Source organism: Corapipo altera, unplaced genomic scaffold, assembly GCF_003945725.1.
Source record: "Corapipo altera isolate COAL_440 unplaced genomic scaffold, ASM394572v1 101, whole genome shotgun sequence".
Lineage (NCBI taxonomy): Eukaryota > Metazoa > Chordata > Aves > Passeriformes > Pipridae > Corapipo > Corapipo altera.
The window spans coordinates 622,754-639,947 of NW_020884984.1; the positions used below are offsets into that span (position 1 = coordinate 622,754).

The following is a 17,194-nucleotide window of genomic DNA, read 5'->3' on the forward strand; positions in this document are numbered from 1 at the left end:
GTCCCACAGAGGATGAGGGTTGTTTTGTCCCACAGAGGATGAGGGTTATTGTGTCCCACAGAGGATCAGCTGTTCCGCTCTGTGGAGGGCCAGGCTGCCTCTGATGAGGAGGAGGAGAAGTGGGCAGGGGACCAGGCCCCCCAGCTGGGCCACGGGAAGAAAACACTGGCCAAGCTCCCTTGCTGCAGCAGTGGGTAAGTGTAATTCATTAATTGGTGCTATTTGAACCCCTTGCAAAGACAGTGTCATGACCCGAAGGTCCCGTGGCTTCAGGCAGAAGCAGCACTGCTATGTGGCAAAGTCAAGCAGAGCCTTTTGCCCCTCCTTTGTTGTTCATGGGGAACAACAATCCTGGATGCTCCTGCTGAGCCCTCCCCGGTGTCAGCTGGGCACTCATTTGGGATCTGTTCTGCCAAAAATTCTGCAGGAAAACTGGCTTTTACAGCCATAGAACTTCACTGAGAGGTTTAACAGAATCCCAGTATATGCTGAGCTGAAAAGGACCCACAAGGATCATCCAGTCCAACCCCTGGCCCTGCACAGCCCCATCCCCAAGAGTCACCCCCTGTGCCCCAGAGGATCATCCAAACCCTCCTGGAGCTCTGGCAGCCTTGGGGCTGTGCCCACTGCCCTGGGGAGCCTGGGCAGTGCCCAACCAGCCTCTGGGGGAAGAACCTTTTGCTGAGATCCAACCTGAGCCTGCCCTGACACAGCTCCAGCCATTCCCTGGCTGCTGTCCCTGGTCCCCCCAGAGCAGAGCTCAGTCCCTGCCCCTCCTCTGCCCCTGCCCAGGCAGTTGGAACTGCACTGAGGTCTCCCCTCAGTCTCCTCTGCTCCAGCTGAACACACCAAGTGCCCTCAGTGTCCTCACATGGCTTCAAATCAAGGCCCTTCCCCATCTTCATTGGTGTCACTAACCTTCTGTTTTTAATGCACATATAGGTGTGATGAAAAGACCTGGAAAAAGCTGATGTCTTACTTGGAGAGCAGCAGCACTGCTGGCTGTGAGACTGACACAGCCCCTGCAGAGCCCCCCGAGAGGCTCCCACAGCTCCCAGGGCAGCTGGAGCTCAGGGGCCATGGAGGGGAAAAACTGGAACCAGACATGGAAGAGGTAATGAGTGTGAAAGAGTTATTTATGTCTCTTTAAGTAGCTGAATTTTTGTGTATCTGTATTTATTCTGGTTGTTCTGTTCTCTCTTGCTGGTGTTTCTCACTGTGCCACTGGTTCATCAGCTCAAACCTCTTACACTTCCCTCTTGCATTGCATTTGTGGTTTGGTTCCTACCTGAAGCTGCCTTTGGAGGATGAGATGTGCCCCAGGCAGTCAGACACAGGCTCTGCAAACCCTGTCCGTGATGTACCTGCTTTGGTGTGCTCCCTGAGGGCTGGGACTGCTCCCCTGCAGACAGAAGAGCTGCACCCCAACACAGAAGGAAGCTTTGTGTTGCTCTAAGGAATATTGCAGGGGTAAATTGTCACTGACTACTGAAAATTGGGTAGGACACAAGTAGGATTTTATTCTGGCTTTAATTTTTTCCCCTCACAAATAAACTCATTTAGCCAAGGGAGAAAATAGCTTCTGCTGAAGACAGGGTGTTGACCTGGGGATAATGGATGGAGAAAACATGAGTGAGTTCTGAAAATAAAGTGATATGCTGCCAAGGGTAGTGTTGCAGAGAAATGGCAATTATTTTCTATAAATGCTTGCACACAAACTGCCAGCTTAATTAAAAAGACAATTAGTTTATGACCTGCTATACAGGGTCAAATGAAAAGTTCATCCCAACATCATGCACCTGCAGTTGCTCAGAGAAAAGCAAAGAGAAGCAGTGCAGAGGATGCTCCCAAGGGTGGTCTGGGGACAGACACATCCTGAGCTGGGTGTTGGATGGAGCACCATGTTTAATGGCCAGAGTTGGAGCTGTTTACCATGGATTTACCCTCCCTTGCCTTAGAGCTGGCTATGCTTTTGGTATCTCAGGGCAAGGTTTTGAGGATTTGTTTTTGTTGGCTTTAAATCTGCTGTCTGAGCATCCACCATCACCTTGGTTTTGTACTTGGGAACCAGCAAATAATCTTTCCCTCATCGTTTTGCAGACTACCAGAACTACTCCCTCAGTTATCACCATTCCTAGTTTGCCTTGGCAGAGAAACCTTTACCTGCTTCTGTTATTCTATTTGATTCTCCCATTTGATTCTCCCATGTACTTTCCAAGCTCTATTACTCTTTTTTGAGTGAGAACAGAAGTTGTGTTTAGTATTCCAATGCACTGGCTGCTGAGCTGTGATCGGGAGGTTGCAGCCCCTCTGGATCTCCTTCCCAACATCACTGCATTCCTACAACATGGTGTGCCTTTCCTACCTGCCTCACTTTGCAGTATTGACACAGAATTTCATCTGATCTTTTATTGCCCAGAGCTATTCCATATTCATGAACTCCTTCTCTAATTCTTTACAGGCAGCTTTGGTTTTGATTGCCCCCCAGAAAATTGTATTGACAGCAAACTTAACCACTTTGACATTCACCTTTTTAATTTATGAATATGCTGAACAGCTCAGGTCTTAGCCCAGCTCCTTGTGAGACCCTGAGAATTATCATGCAACCCTCAGTCCTGGTCTCTGTGCTCCGCCCATTGTTTAACCAGCCCTAAGTCTGGCAGGATCTGTGCTACTGCCCTGTGACAATTAATACTTTACTTCTTTTTTTAGTCTTTGGTGATGAATCTTATCCAAAGCTTTTTGCAGATTTGAAACACACCCTATCAACTGAGTTAACATTATTCATACATATTCATAAACCCTTCCAAAGAAATCTAATAGATTCTTACTATGTTCTTCTGTGGATTCACCAAGTGCCTCCTCCATTCCTATCAATTTGCCTGACAGATTTACTGATTTGAGGGGATTTGCTGTTCCTCAGACCATCTCTGCACTGTCCCAAGAACTGGTGCTCCATTTGCCGCTCTCCAATCCTCTGAGGGGGACAGGATTTAGAAGATAAATTGCACAGCACAGTTCAGCACTTCATTCTGTCCTTCTGCCACTGTTTTCTACCCATTTTGAAAATGTTTCTCATGTAAAAATGGCTCTGATTGAGAGTCTCCTCAACTTCTGTGCAAAGCACAATAGAAAGATTTTATCTTACATCCCTTAGGGGATTTTTGCATACTAACTATTAATTTTCCTAAACTTATTTGTACACACTACTCCAGAGCTCAGATTTGCCCTGTGGCATTCCCCCCTTTTAGAAGAGGGTTGGATACCAGCAGCTGACTTCTCCTCAAAGCTGGGGTTTGGCAAAACAATATTTGCATTTCACAAACAAGGCTCAGATCCCAAACCAGGCTTTGCTGAGGGACATGGACAGAGCTAAGAACAAACCTATTCCTCTGAGCCCTGTGGCTTAACTACTGACCATCCTGACCCCCTCAGGATCCAGGTTTTAAAAGCAGGTTTTGCTTAATTATTTTCATTATCTTAATACAAGTGTTGAGGTGACATCAGGTGCTAGATGTAACCTCGCTGGGGAGAACATGTTGGGAGAATGTTTTAATAGTGCACTGAGCTACTTCCTCCAAGCATTTAAAGACCAACATTGTGTACCCATGTGTGCCAATGAAACACAGGCATCAGGAAATCAGCAGCCTTATAGGTGGCCAGGTGGCTGCCAAGGTGTAATTGCTGGGAAAAGCAGTTTATGAGCTACAGCACAGGAAGCACAGGTACAACGGGTCTGTAGGAGCAGTGAAAATGAAGAGGAAGAAGAGGCAGCAGCAACAAGAACAAATGCTGTCCTTTCTCCCTCTGCTATTTGATATGACACTGCCTTGTCATATCAGCTTCCTGTGGCTGTAGAATCACAGAATAGAACCAGAGAATCATTTAGATTGGAAAACCCCTGTAAAACCATCGAGTCCAACCATCCCCCAGCACTGCCAAGGCCACCACTAACCCGTGTCCCCAGGTGCCACATCCACACAGTTTTTAAATCCCTGCAGGGATGGGGACTCCACCACTGCTCTGGACAGCTGTGCCAGGGCTGGACAGCCTTTTCCTTGAAGAAATTTTCCCAATATCCAATTTAAACCTCCCTTGGTGCAACTTGAGGCCATTTCCATGTTACCTGGGAGAAGAGACTGACCCCCCCCTACTAAAACCTCCAAAAGGTACCCGTCAAGAGCAGTAAGGTCTCCCCTGAGCCTCCTTTACTCCAGCCCAGTTCTCTGGGCTGCTCCTCCTGAGGTTTGTGCTCCAGCCCCTTCCCAGGTGGTGTTTGTGGAGCACAATCTGCACTGTGACAAGGGAAAGCACACATTTAATTCACTCCTCTGAAGGGGGTGCTCAGACAGGGCTGCTGAAATCACCCCTTGGCAGATGGGCCAGAGGAAGGGCTCCAAACCTCTGGATCGCTCCAAGGAGCTCCAGTGCTCCCAGGGCACGGAGAGGGCAGGGGGAGCTAATGGAACAGGCTGATCTCCATCTGATGGGGGAATAAGTGCCAATTAACACACACCATCAGCACTGTCAAAGACTAAAATTACCTTCTAGAAGGCTTGGTGTGGATGAGGGATTATTTTCTTTTTCACTCAGATGACACTTGTGTTTTAGGGAACTGAAGTTCCTTCTCATCTATTAAAATTCATTAGGATACAACGTACACACACACACACAAATCTACTCTCTCCTTATTTCTAAACCTACAAGGAAGATAAAAGATGACATCAAAAAGGGATTATCAAAGCCAGCACACTTGGCATTTACCCTACATGATTTTTTTTCTCAGTGTAAAATTAATAAATATATGTAGATTGTGTTTGCAACAAGAAACTACAAAAAAAAGGTGTGATTTTAGAATCAGGCACAATAATGATTGGTAGGTTTACCTTTATTAACAAACCTGAAATCTCTCAGTGCTCTCAGCGATTTAAAATTAATAATTTAAGTGCTATATTTTTCAAATAATGCTTTTCAGGCTCTTTTTAGTAATTTGGCCATGTGTCTGCAACAGGCCTGGGTCTGTGACAGACAAAAGTATTTACTGTTGCAAGTGGTGTGGCAGCTTTGTAGTTCAAAATATGTCACTTAGATTTTACACTGAAAGAAGAAGCAAACCTGAACATTTTTTCACAGAGAGGTCTGAGACAACTGACAGGTCAGTTCAGCTTTGGAAGGTCCAGGTCTGAGGAGACTCCTCTTGCCCAGAATTTCTGAAGTGTCCAAGTCTTGTCAAATCTGGACTTCTCTGTGCTCAGCTGCAAATTACGACTGGGCCAAGCACGAGTTGCCAGTGTTTAGCAAAGCCAAAATCTTTTTTTTTTCCTTAAGACACTTTTTTTTCTTCTTTTACCAAAATACTTTAAAGACATTAGCTAATTAATTACCTTCTTGTTTCACTGAATGTAGTTGCCATGTGGGAGTTGCAAGACAAAGATACGATAACCTTGGTGAGGGCACACAAGTTGGTTGTGCTTTATGGAGGACAAGGGGAATGAAAACGATTAGGAAGCTGAAATAGCAGTGGTAGTATTTAAAACTCCTGAATGATCTGCCCACACCCAGTGTTGAGTGAACTGCCACTGTGCACAAGAGCAAAGTATCCATTTCCCAGCAACTGCTGATTTCTGGGGGATGTTAAAGGAATGTCCTTCCTTTCAAGACACTCTTCTGGCACTTACCACACAGAGGGGGAAACTCAGCTTTGCAATTCTTGGGCAAGAAAGGAAAAGCTCCAGTACTTTCAATTGCCTGTGTCCTTGTCCAGGTGACAGGGCCACTGCTGGGGGAGCTGCATCAGAAGGTGGAAGAGGCTGAGCTGCTGAAGATGGAGCTGCAGATGCTGGAGACGGAGAGAGTGAGGCTGTCGCTGGTGGAAGAAAAGCTCATGGATGTTTTACAGCTTCTTCAACAGCTCCGAGACTTGGTATGGCAAGAAAGCAGTTCTGAGACTTAAAACTGAGGTTTATAGTGTCCTTAGAACTGCTTTTTATAGTGTCCTTCCCAAACTAAAAAGCATGTTCATCCCTTCTATTAAGAGCAAAATCCTTTACACCAGGACATGTTCTTACATGTGTTTGCTCTGGGAAGTGCCTGGTGATTGCAGAAAGCTAGGGCTGACTTTCTAAGAGAAGCCTCAGTATTTCCTTGAAGCTAAATCTCAAGGCTTGTTACCCTCTATACAAATAGTTAGAGGAAATGAGGAAAACAAAAAAGTGAGGAATCAAATTCTAACAGGTTTATTTTTCCTTCTAGAACAGGACCTTTGTTTAACTGCATCCTAATGTAAGACTGAGTCAGTATTAAAGAGATAAAACCCCCTTTTATATATCAACGAGGTATTTTTTGAACAAAGTTTTTTACCCAATTAATAATCCAAACATGAACTTACCAAAACTGATGCAATAACACCTCAGAAGTACATGGCCAGTACAGCAGTTCAGCCCTTTAGAAGAGAAGTTTAAATCTGCTGCATGAGACTGATAATGGTTAAGGCTCACCCAAAGAGAGGAAAATTGGATAATCTGCAGGACACTGAGTGTGTTGGGAGCTGCACTGTACTGCCACAGACTGATTCCTTGTATAATCAATTTTGAGCAGAGCTCTGCCCAGTCTGTGTGAGGTGAGAATGGTTCCTCAGACCATCACTTTACTTTGAGGTACATTAATATTCCACTGATGAATCCAAGGAACAAGTGCAATCCCTCATCATTTTGTCACTTCTTTAGCACTTGACATGGAAATTCTACTTTCATACTGCAAGTCTGACACGTGTGTCACTAAGAATCCAGTGAAGGATTAAACTAGTGAAGACTATGACTGGCAACAAGCATAATAACCTTTTGTGTCAGGCCTTCAACTTGTCATTCACTGGTCAGTTGTAATATTACAAATCATCTCTGCTCAGGGGACAGCCCATCACACAACGTGCCCTATCTCAGTGATAGCAGCACCCACTGCTAACCCCTGCTGGCGAGGTGCTGTGTGCTGCCAGCTCCCTCAGGATGGTGCTGGCAGCCACCATGGTCACTCACAGCATCCCCAGGGGAGTTAACAAGAATCCCCTGCCCCTGATGAGATGTACTTCAGACAAAAGAAAGCTTATCCATCAGAACCTGTGGGTTTAGGTGTCACTTCCCCACCACATTCACCTTCATGTTTTGAATATCCCAAGCCCCTCCCTTGCAGCAGGAGGTGCCACAAGCACTGACTGTCCCGAGGGACACACAGCCCTGGTGGGACTGTTGAAGCTCCCCCTGTGCTGCAGAGTCCACGTGTGAGCCCAGCCCGACACAGAGTGCCCTGCAGTGTGCCCAGCTCCCCGGGCAGATGGCACAGCACGGGTGGCAGTGAGCAGGGCCAGCGCTGCCTGTGCTGCAGGGCATGCAGCAGCTTTCTGCCAGAACTGCTCCCATCCATCTCCACGGCCTGGAGTTTGAACAGGAACGCCCTGTCCCTGCAGATCCAGGCTCTAATGAAGCTGGTTGCCAGCCCATCTCCCAGAAAGCACACAGCAGTGTCTCCACAGCACGAGAGGAGAGTCTGCTTTCCCAGGCACGTGATGTAATGTCCTGTAGGGGCACGTGTCCTTATATAATAAGGAAAATACACGCTCCTCCTGCGGTGGTAAAACAAAGAGGTTTATTTCAAATTCGGCGCTTCCCTTTATACCCTGATACCATGTGACCTTCCTAACCACTAGGGTTATCCATCTAGACTCATGCTCCTTTGGGCTTCTCTGCCCCGGCACGTCCCCCGTGCCTTGGACACGCCTCCTACAATGTCCCAACAGATTTCTTGTGTAAAACTACCACTGGAAAAGACCATCCAAATCCTAAGTAGTCTTTACAGTGCTCTCACTTTGGCTAATATTTATTGAATCCCAGGGTGGCACTGCCCCTGACATACACGGCTTGTCTCCCAAGGGTCCAAGCAGCCCCTTTCTGCAATGACATCACCGGGTCCGTCCGTTCTCATCCCACCCCAGGCGTGGCAGAGACTCAACAAGCCCTGCTTGCATTTCTTGCCTTCTAGATTTCTTTAGACACAGCTCTGGAAAATTCTGTATTTTCCACTGAACAGTTGTTATTGCTCTTTTTGTACAGCCATATGAATGAACTGCAGCCCTCCACAAACTGCTATTATTTGAGCAGTGTCTAAGATAAAAATGCTTGAAAATAAAGCAAATATCAAGTCTTGTGTTACTCAGGACTCAGTTTCATTTTGATTCACTTTTCCAATGCAAATGCCCTGCACAGAGGTTTTGTTGCATACATGTAAACTGGTGTAGGACATATTTGTGCCATAACATTGTTTTGGTTTTTTACAGAACATCTCCAAGAGAGCCCTGGGGAAAATGTTACTGAGCACTTTGGAATCCTGCCATGCCCCTCAACCTGGTAAGCAAATAAATCATGTGTGAGGACCAAAAGGGTCCTTTTGGGAAAAATACCAGATAATACACTGACGAAGAAGAAAAAGATGTTTCAAATACTGGGCTACAGGCTGGGGAGAATGAAACACTATGAAAGGAGAGTACCTGTAGAAAGTGATGCTTTCTAGTCTGTGGCACATTAAAAACATCCAGGGCACTTTTTTAGACAAATTTTAGACAGAATTTTGCCTTAGGAGAGCAACTCAGTACCCCACTAATGTTTGCAGAGCTTCACTGATATAAGCAAGTGGAAAACATAACCAAGTATGTAAGGCAGCTATTTATGGGGTTTGCTGTCCCACTGTGTTGAATTCCTCTGCTGCCACACAAACCAGATACACAAATCAGAACAGTTCTGTACAGAAACCAGATCAAACCTGCACTCCTCTAATAATAACCTTTTGTGTTCCTCTTATGAAGATTAAACCTGAAGACTCTGTCCCTTGACAGAGCTCTGTTGTGCCAGAGCTGCCTTTGCAGGAGCCACACAGGGATCACAGGGTAGAGGTTTGATTACTTTGTTCCTGTTAGCAGAACATTTGTACTTACCTTCAAGAAATGAACATCCTGTACCAAGAACATGGCTTGGAGGTGCTTTTAATAGGCAGGCAGGAGATTATAAAAGACCAGATAAGGCCTGGGGGGTTAGATTTGGAGAATTTTATTTACAGGGATTAGCAAACCCTCTTGGGTTTTGCAGTTTCAAAACCATGTTGTTACTCCTGCCCAGAAATCCAGGGCACAGGTTGTGCTGTTCCAGCACAGAGAAAGCAAAGAAAAGAAGGCAAAGGCAGAGCTTTGTGGACTCCAGGACACCAACACAGAGGGGAACTGAGCTATAGGTCTGATGCTCTCCTGGTGAGAACAGAAGAGGAGACTGTTTGTATCCACAGCACACAATGTCCAGAAGATCCTGCTCCTTACCCTGTACAGGAACATGGACTCCAAGTGATGCTGCTGAAACAAAGCTCCTCCCTCTGGAACAGCAGCACAGCTCAGCTCCTAAACCTCCAAGCATGGCTCTCTGCCCACACTGCACCACCACTGCCACGAACAACTCACCCTCTCTGCTTCCCTTGTCTGGCTCTGCACTTGACAGGAGTTAAGCAGCTCTCCTAAGTCTTTGTGATCAAACATCCTTCTTTGACCATCCAAGTGGACGGTTGAAATTGCAGCTCTCAATTGTGACATGAAATAGTCTTTGTTCACACCATATAGGAGACCTCAGTGGGCAAAGTATGAAGCAAGAGAACTAGTAGAGAAAAGAGTCAAGCACAGTTTTGCTCTCATTTTTTAATGGACAGGGATTGATTATTTGGTAGCAAAATTTAGACATTTTATGACAATTACTTGAAATGTCACCTGTGAAGAAAAGAGCTTGTTACGATTGTGAAACTCAACTTTCTGTCTTTGTTCAAATGGTAATGTTTGCAATTTTCTCTTGAAAGGCAAAGCCCACCTGTTTGAAGTCCTGGATACCCTTCAGCAGGAGCTGGCAGCCTGTGAACTCCTGCACCAGGAGCCTGTGGAGCAGGGGCAGAGCCCCCAGTCCCTGTCCAATGCCCTGGTGATCTCGTGCTGAGCCGCAGCACCAGCGACACTGCCCAGCCCAGCACCCCCTGGGCACCACAAGAGGGGGGACATTGGCCAGGTCAGCCACCCCACACTGCCCAAGAGCACCTGAGGGATCTAGCCCTGCCGTCCAAGCGGTGGTGCCCTGGGCAGGGCAGCATTCCCCTGGGAAGGGCAGCAGTTCCTCGGCTGATTCCCAGCCCTGTCTTGGTGGCGGTTCAGTGCCCGTCTCCATGGAACCTCCCCATCCCTGGAGGTGGCTCTGGGACTGTCCTGGTTCATCCAATAAAACTGTTCCAGACACACTCACCTGACCACTGAGATTTCCAGCCCTGTGAGCTGGGCACAGTTTTTAGCTTCTGTGACAGCCTGTGTTATCCCTGGCAAGGAAACAGCTTCCTGAATGTACCAGTGACAGTGGCTGTGTTACAAACACACACAGCAGTGGGGGCCAGTAGCACAAGTTTTAAGGGCTTTGTATTTCTGATTCAATTATTCACATTATTTAACTCTGAAGTCAGATTTGTTATTGCTCTGCTGAATTTTGTATTTGCAATTGCAGAGATGCCTTAGAAATCTGCAACAGTCTCTCCTGACAATAGTCAGACTTTACATAAAAAGTCAAATTTAACTGCTTGAAAAACGTCCAAAGCAATCTTGTTCCCGGCTCTCAGGGAAAGGAAGGGTTGGAAAATTCCCTGTGCAACAGCTGTTGTTGTCGTGTTGGCAAAGACGTGCGGGGCACAACTTGGTTCTCAAGTGTAATTTCTCTCAGTGCAACTGAACAGACACAAAGCCTGACCCCACATGCAGGAAAATTAGTGTCAAAAGCTGGGCCTAATCACAGTGCCACACAACGTTTTGACCAGCAATAAAATAATTCCTGGGGACAAAAGTACAAAAATAGGTTGATTTCAAGATGCTTTTGCTGTTTCATTCAGCTGTCAAACACGGAAATTAAAGCAGCAGAGTTCCTAAATGATCCCACTGAATTTATGTTATTAAAGGATACACTGTAGATCATTTAAGAATGTGGAATGATTTGCCTGAGAGAATGCCAGCCAGGAAATAAGACCATTCAACTGTGCCTGTATGATTTTCTCTCATGAAAATGGTTTTATACAGGAATAAGGTCCACAACACAGTCTGAGGAATAAGAAGATTTCTATTCTTTCCCTTCAAAATACACTGTGTAGCTCACACACAACTCCATTAAAAATTGTGATACATCAGAGCTCTGTTGGCAACCAAAATTTGCATTATTTTCATTTTACAGGAGAAAAAAAAGGTGTTTTGCAAACAATGAAACAAACTCTATTCAGTGGGGTTTTACCTGGTTGGGTGTTTGTGGTTTGGGTTTTTTGTAGTTTAACAGAGGAAGAATTTAAGAATAGATGTATATTGTTAATATACATTTTTCATAAAGATAAATTAGAGAGGACATACATACATAGAGCAATATTTACCCTGTAAGAAACTGTCTACTAATACTAAATATATTACTAACATAATACCAGAGCATCATATACTATTACTTAGTACATACTAAAGAATATGCTCATATTATACACTACAAACCCCACCCCCTGAATGTGCAGCAGATAACAACTGAGATGAGCAGAAGTTAACTCCCTGCTTGGGTTCATTTTCTAAAAAACCAGAAGTGTCAGCTTATGTTTTGTGCAGGTCTCAGGCTTTCCCAGGAATATTGTGAGTCCAAAGAGAGAAAATACCAGGAGATCATGAAATCAGCAGGATCTGTGTGCACAGGTGAGACACCTCAGGAGCAGGATTATAGTGGCTGTGGATACTCCTGTGCTGCAGGACCCTTCTACCCTGGAATTTGCAGTATTTCCTGGATCCACTCTCCACACATGTGCATTTGTGTGATATACACTTATGCACACCTTGAGATTGCTGTGCTCACTGTACACTTTTAGCACACTTTTTAGTATCATTTCACCACTGAGTTCCCACTTCACTCTCTAAAGCATTTCTATAAACCAGACAATTAATAAAGTAATGCCCTGATGCCAAACTGGGGGGCAGCAAGATGGGCTGAGTTAGTGCTGCCCAGCTTATCCAAGCACCCAAACTGGAACTGGAAACCAGAACGTGTCACTGCAAACCTGAGCTGGTACTGAGGGAGATGCAGTTGAGATAAAAGGAAGCTTTTGTGAATAAATAAACAGCATTTCACTGACGCAAGAAGCAGCAAAATCCTATCTTGCTAAGTTAGCTTCAAATCCTGTAACACTATTATTTCTTAAGAAATGCCTGTGTCAGAATAATTTGTGATACATCAGCATAAGCTGATTAACTTTTCAGTGATAAAAGCTGATTATTTTAACTCCAAAAAGTAATTCATATGGACCAAATCAGACTTGCACTTCTTCAGGATGGATCAAGAAACAGCCCTCAGCCAAATTCTTGCTGTAAGTCAGAGGCAATGCAAAGCATTTGAAAGACCTTACAATTGATTTTTTTTTTCTTATATCTCTTACCTTCATATTTTGCCTTGAGCCTGTCAGTAGTGTTGCTGAGGCTGCTAAATATTTCATACAACTCTCTATAAATATGTGATTTGAAATCAGTGGGACTGAGAAATTTCTAGCCCTACCTCAAAAGCAGGTGGGCTTCCACGGGGTGATGTACTGTGTGTACAGGGAACATCTACCCAGTTCGAACAGATTTGCTAAAAAAAATATCCCTATATGGCAAAACCTGAAAAGATAAAGCACAGTCACAAGCCTTCCTTTTAAAAATTACAAGCACAAATTCAGTGTTTGAAATCTCTGCAAACACTTTGGTTTATTGTGTGTTTACCAAATGGTAACAAATGGCCACTTTCTTGCATCTTGGCTTCTCAGTAAGGAAAAAACCATCCCAAGGAGAGTGCATGTGCTGTAAACCTGCTTTCCAGCTGCAGCCTGGAAGGGTTCCTCAGGGTTTGCCTCTGGAAGGGTCCTGTACTGCTTTTGCAGTTAAAAAACCAAGGGACATCTATAAAAGGGGAAAAGCAACCTAATTATGTTGGCTTTGAGCCTCTCTGGCTGAACTCTGGCGTGATACCACGACTGAGATTTTATCCTTCTCCATCATGCTCATTCCTCATTTCAGTAGATTTTTTCCTCAAGAAAAATTCCAATTTAAAGAAAGGACAGTTTGTTTCATCCCAGTTGTGTCTGCTGGAGACTCTGTAATGGAATTTACCCCAGCAAAAAGTCATTCCTCATCACCTCTTCTATATGTCCTCTCCTGCAGAGCAATAAATCCCTCAGGCTGCCCAGTTTTGAAAGGCTGGTGTCCAGTCCTCCCCTAGATGAGCTGCCTGGGGTATTTTCAGCACCTTCACTCCTCCAGGTCTCAGGGAATGTGACTACTCACAGGTCCCCTAAACCTGGCAGTCTATTCTCACAGAATTTACATTTCCTTACCCTTAACAGTTCAGCTCTAGGTCCCCACAAATTGGGGTCAAACTTGCTTTCCTACCAGTCACCATCTTCATTTATTAGTTTTCTATTAAAACTGCAAACTGGTCCTAAAAGGAAGCTGGGACATTTCCTCCACTATCTCCACTATGTTTCCACAAAAGCTCTCTGATGTGACTTCACTCTCCATCTCCCTCCCCTCCCAGTGCCCTCCTCACTTCCCCTTTGGCTGTTTCCCACTAGGATAACCTCAGGCTCTGCACACCTTTTACATTTTTCAAGAGGAGTTTCCAACTCCCATTATTTTTTACCTTATAAGAGCTATTAACTATTATTTCATTGAAGCCCACCTGTTCTATAAAGTTATTCAATAATTACCCCTTTATTTCCTTTGGGGCTCTCTCTGGAGTGTTTGGCAGTGACCACTCTGCACAGATTAAGTGGAAATAAATGGGACAGTCACTGAATAACTTCATATGTCAGGAGTCCCACTGCAGCGATGGAAGGCAGTTTGGGTTAAGAAGAAGGGAACACTTTTAAACAGTGCTGCATAAAATAGAATTGCTTGGTATGAGCGAGTGACAATAAACTTGCCCAGCATGTGTGTGACACTTTGCATTACCAGCCTAAGGGTCTCTCTCAGACTTATAATTTCATGGAGTTTAGGGCACTGAATCCTTTAGTATTTGCATTATCTTATTTTCTTAAGAATTTTATGTATAATTCCACAAACTATAAAACCTATAGAGTGTGTTTCTTAGTCTGAAATTCAATTTAAAACATCCTTATTTCCTTAATTACACTTTACTTTCAAGATACCAGGATTTGCAGAGTTCCTGTTTGGTTTCTATTCTACTTTTCTATCTCTTCTTTTTGCCTCAGGATGCCAAAACAGCTCAACTTTATTTTGTCCCCTTGACTTTTTCAAATTACCATTTTTCCTTGAGGCTGAAAGCATCAGACACCACAGCTGGACTGAGGAGCTCAGATTCTTAGAAGAGCTCAGCTTAGCAAGGCCAAACCTCCTTGTTCTACGCAGCTCACTCACTTCTTCACTGAGAAACAAACTTCCCTAAGTGAGACTCACTTCTTAAATGGCATATTTTCCTAAAATGCTTGTGTTTTTCTAAACTGTAGCTATTTCAGACCCTGTCTGAAGAACTGCCTGCTCCTAGACTTAATCCCCCATCTATTTCCAGACTGTATTAACAGTAGAACAAAAGAAGAGAACGAAAAACCTCAGAGGAAATTCTAGAATTCCTGGCTGGCATTTCAGACCCAGTCACCAGCCAGACAGCAAATTCATGACCAATTTTCCTCCTGCCAGTACAACCATATTTTTGTCTGATGGAACTCACAAAAGGGGAGCAAAGTGGGCAAAGGTCTGGTTAAATTTCCACGTCTGCCAAAACCTGAAGCACAGAATACGGACAGCTGCTTAAGTTAAATAATAGTCTAGGAAATAAAAAAGAGTGAACTCAGCATGAAAAGAAGGCTTTGGGGAGACCTTGGAGCCCCTTCCAGTACCTAAAGGTCAGGGTTAGGATTAGCATTAGGGTTAGGCTTAGCGTTAGGGTTAGGGTTAGGATTAGGGTTAGGATTAGGATTAGGGTTAGGGTTAGGGTTAGGGCTAGGATTAGGGTTAGGGTTAGGGTTAGGATTAGAGTTAGGTTTAGGGTTAGGGTTAGGATTAGGGTTAGGTTTAGGGTTAGGGTTAGGATTAGGGTTAGGTTTAGGGTTGGGGTTAGCTGCAGGAGAGCTGGAGAGAGACTTTTGACACGGGCCTGGAGAGACAGGACAAGCAGGGGTGGCTTTAAGATGAAAGGGAGTAGGATCAGATGGGATATTGGGAAGGAATTCTTTGCTGTGAGGGTGGGGAGGCCCTGGCACAGGTTGCCCAGAGAAGTAGTGGCTGCCCCATCCATGGAAGTGCCCCAGGTTGGACGGGGCTTGGAGCAACCTGGGCTAGTGGAAGGTGTCCCTGCCCATGGCAGGGGGTGGAATGGGATGATCATTAAGGTCCCTTCCCACCAAACCCTCCTGTGGTTCCCTTATTCTATGAATATAATGAGTAGTCCTGTCCTGCTCAGTCACTGCAGCCTGTGAGCACCTTTCCTACTCAGGGTGTAACTTTACTGCAGCCTTATTTCAGGGGGTCAGCAGCACAGGCTCTGCCCCCAGGCAGCTTTCCCTGCATGACAGTGGATGGGCTTCGACCCCTCAGTTCCCATATTCCCTGGAATGGTTTGGAGGAATAGTGCTTTTGCAAGCACAAAACAAATTACATTATAAACTACTGTTTTATGACTCTGCCTCAAAGAACTATAACTTATCTTTGTCAGGGAGTAAACAAGGACTATAGGATGACATTGAAAAATTATCAGTATTCTAGTGGTTTCACCCACATCCTCACTGCAGAGCAAAAAGGTCATTAGAGTCTTTGAGTGTCACAATTCGACATAATTTCTGTACTTCAAGGTTTTATTGTTTGATAGTTTGGTGTTCGCTGATTATTTCTCATTGATTTTTTTCACAATTACAAGTGGAAAAAAGTTCTCTGACAAAGGTGAGGGATTTTGTGAGGGATTTTCTACCTCTGAAGGTTGCCAAAAATTAGGGAAAATAAAGGGAGAATATGTGGAGGGTGAGATGATTCAACATAAAAAACCATTTAGATAAAAAATGTTATTTTTAAATAAAGAATATGCAATGCCCATGAGAGGATCATTGTTCTGTTTTTACATGAATTGTGGAAATCAAAGCCATTGCACAGGCAGTGCCAGCCCAGCACAGGCAGCAGCACAACTCGATCTCCTGTCAGGCACTGCAGCTCCCACCAGCACAGAGCAGCTCTGGGGACAACAGGAGGAGGCAGCTCGGCTGCTAATTGCTCCTGAACAAACATCTGCCATGCCCAGGGCTCAGACACCACTGACTCATCCACCAAAGGATTGATAGTCACCCAAAAATGTCACCAGGCTTTGAGAGTCATTTGAAAGTCGCTCCCGAATGGGCTGAAATTTTCAATGTGCTCGTGTTCTGGGGCCTCCTCTGAGCCCTGGACCAGCACCATGGAGCACAACTTACTGCCATGGAAACCATTTCTAGGTCACCTTTACATAACAGTGCAGAGAAAACATCTCCTCACCAGCTCCACCACCACAGAACGCTCCTTTTGCACAAGGCTTGTAGTAACCACCTGAACACTGCCTGTCATTAAAGTGGCACAGACACCCTCTCTCCAGCACCAGGATGGGAACAAACATGCCAGGCAGGAGGGCTTGGCTCAGACTCTGCTGTTACATTTGAGGGAAGTAAAATGAGTGCCTGATCCTGTGCATTCATTTTGTAATTGGAGTGTAACAGCCTGGGTCCAACTGACTGCAGAGAACCCACCAAGAGGGAACACAGAGCTGGAGCTGCCTTTCCAGACCTGGCTGGAGCTGCACAGGAATAAATCTGACAGAACCAAGGATTCAAGTCACAAAATCAGATTTAAGGAGCTCTTGAACCGAACAAAAATATATTGAGTAGAGACAGAAAAGTGACAGGAAGGATTTCAGATCCTGAAGCATAGAAATATTTCAGGACATAAGAAGTAAATAATTACATGGGTGATTCTTTTCTGGTCAGGAAGCACCAAAGAGTAACCAATTCAGAGAAAGAAGCTGAATTTTTGCAGCAGTTGTTAGTGAGCACTCTCACCTATTTATTTTGAGTATGGAATCACAATGTTTGGATCTGCAAAGGAAGTGTCTTT

At 44.8% G+C, this 17,194-nt stretch overlaps 1 protein-coding gene across 1 annotated transcript in view; it reads left to right on the forward strand.

Annotated features, from left to right (window-relative positions):
- EFCC1 (EF-hand and coiled-coil domain containing 1) overlaps window positions 1-14,698 on the forward strand; it is a 54,370-nt gene extending 39,672 nt beyond the window's left edge. Inside the window, exons 4-8 of the mRNA XM_027666033.1 lie at window positions 62-194; window positions 943-1,114; window positions 5,765-5,923; window positions 8,327-8,396; window positions 9,880-14,698. Of these exons, the coding sequence (XP_027521834.1) occupies window positions 62-194; window positions 943-1,114; window positions 5,765-5,923; window positions 8,327-8,396; window positions 9,880-10,013 (668 nt within the window). The 3' untranslated portion in view covers window positions 10,014-14,698. The remainder of the gene's footprint in view (window positions 1-61; window positions 195-942; window positions 1,115-5,764; window positions 5,924-8,326; window positions 8,397-9,879) is intronic.
- Window positions 14,699-17,194: the final 2,496 nt, after the last annotated feature.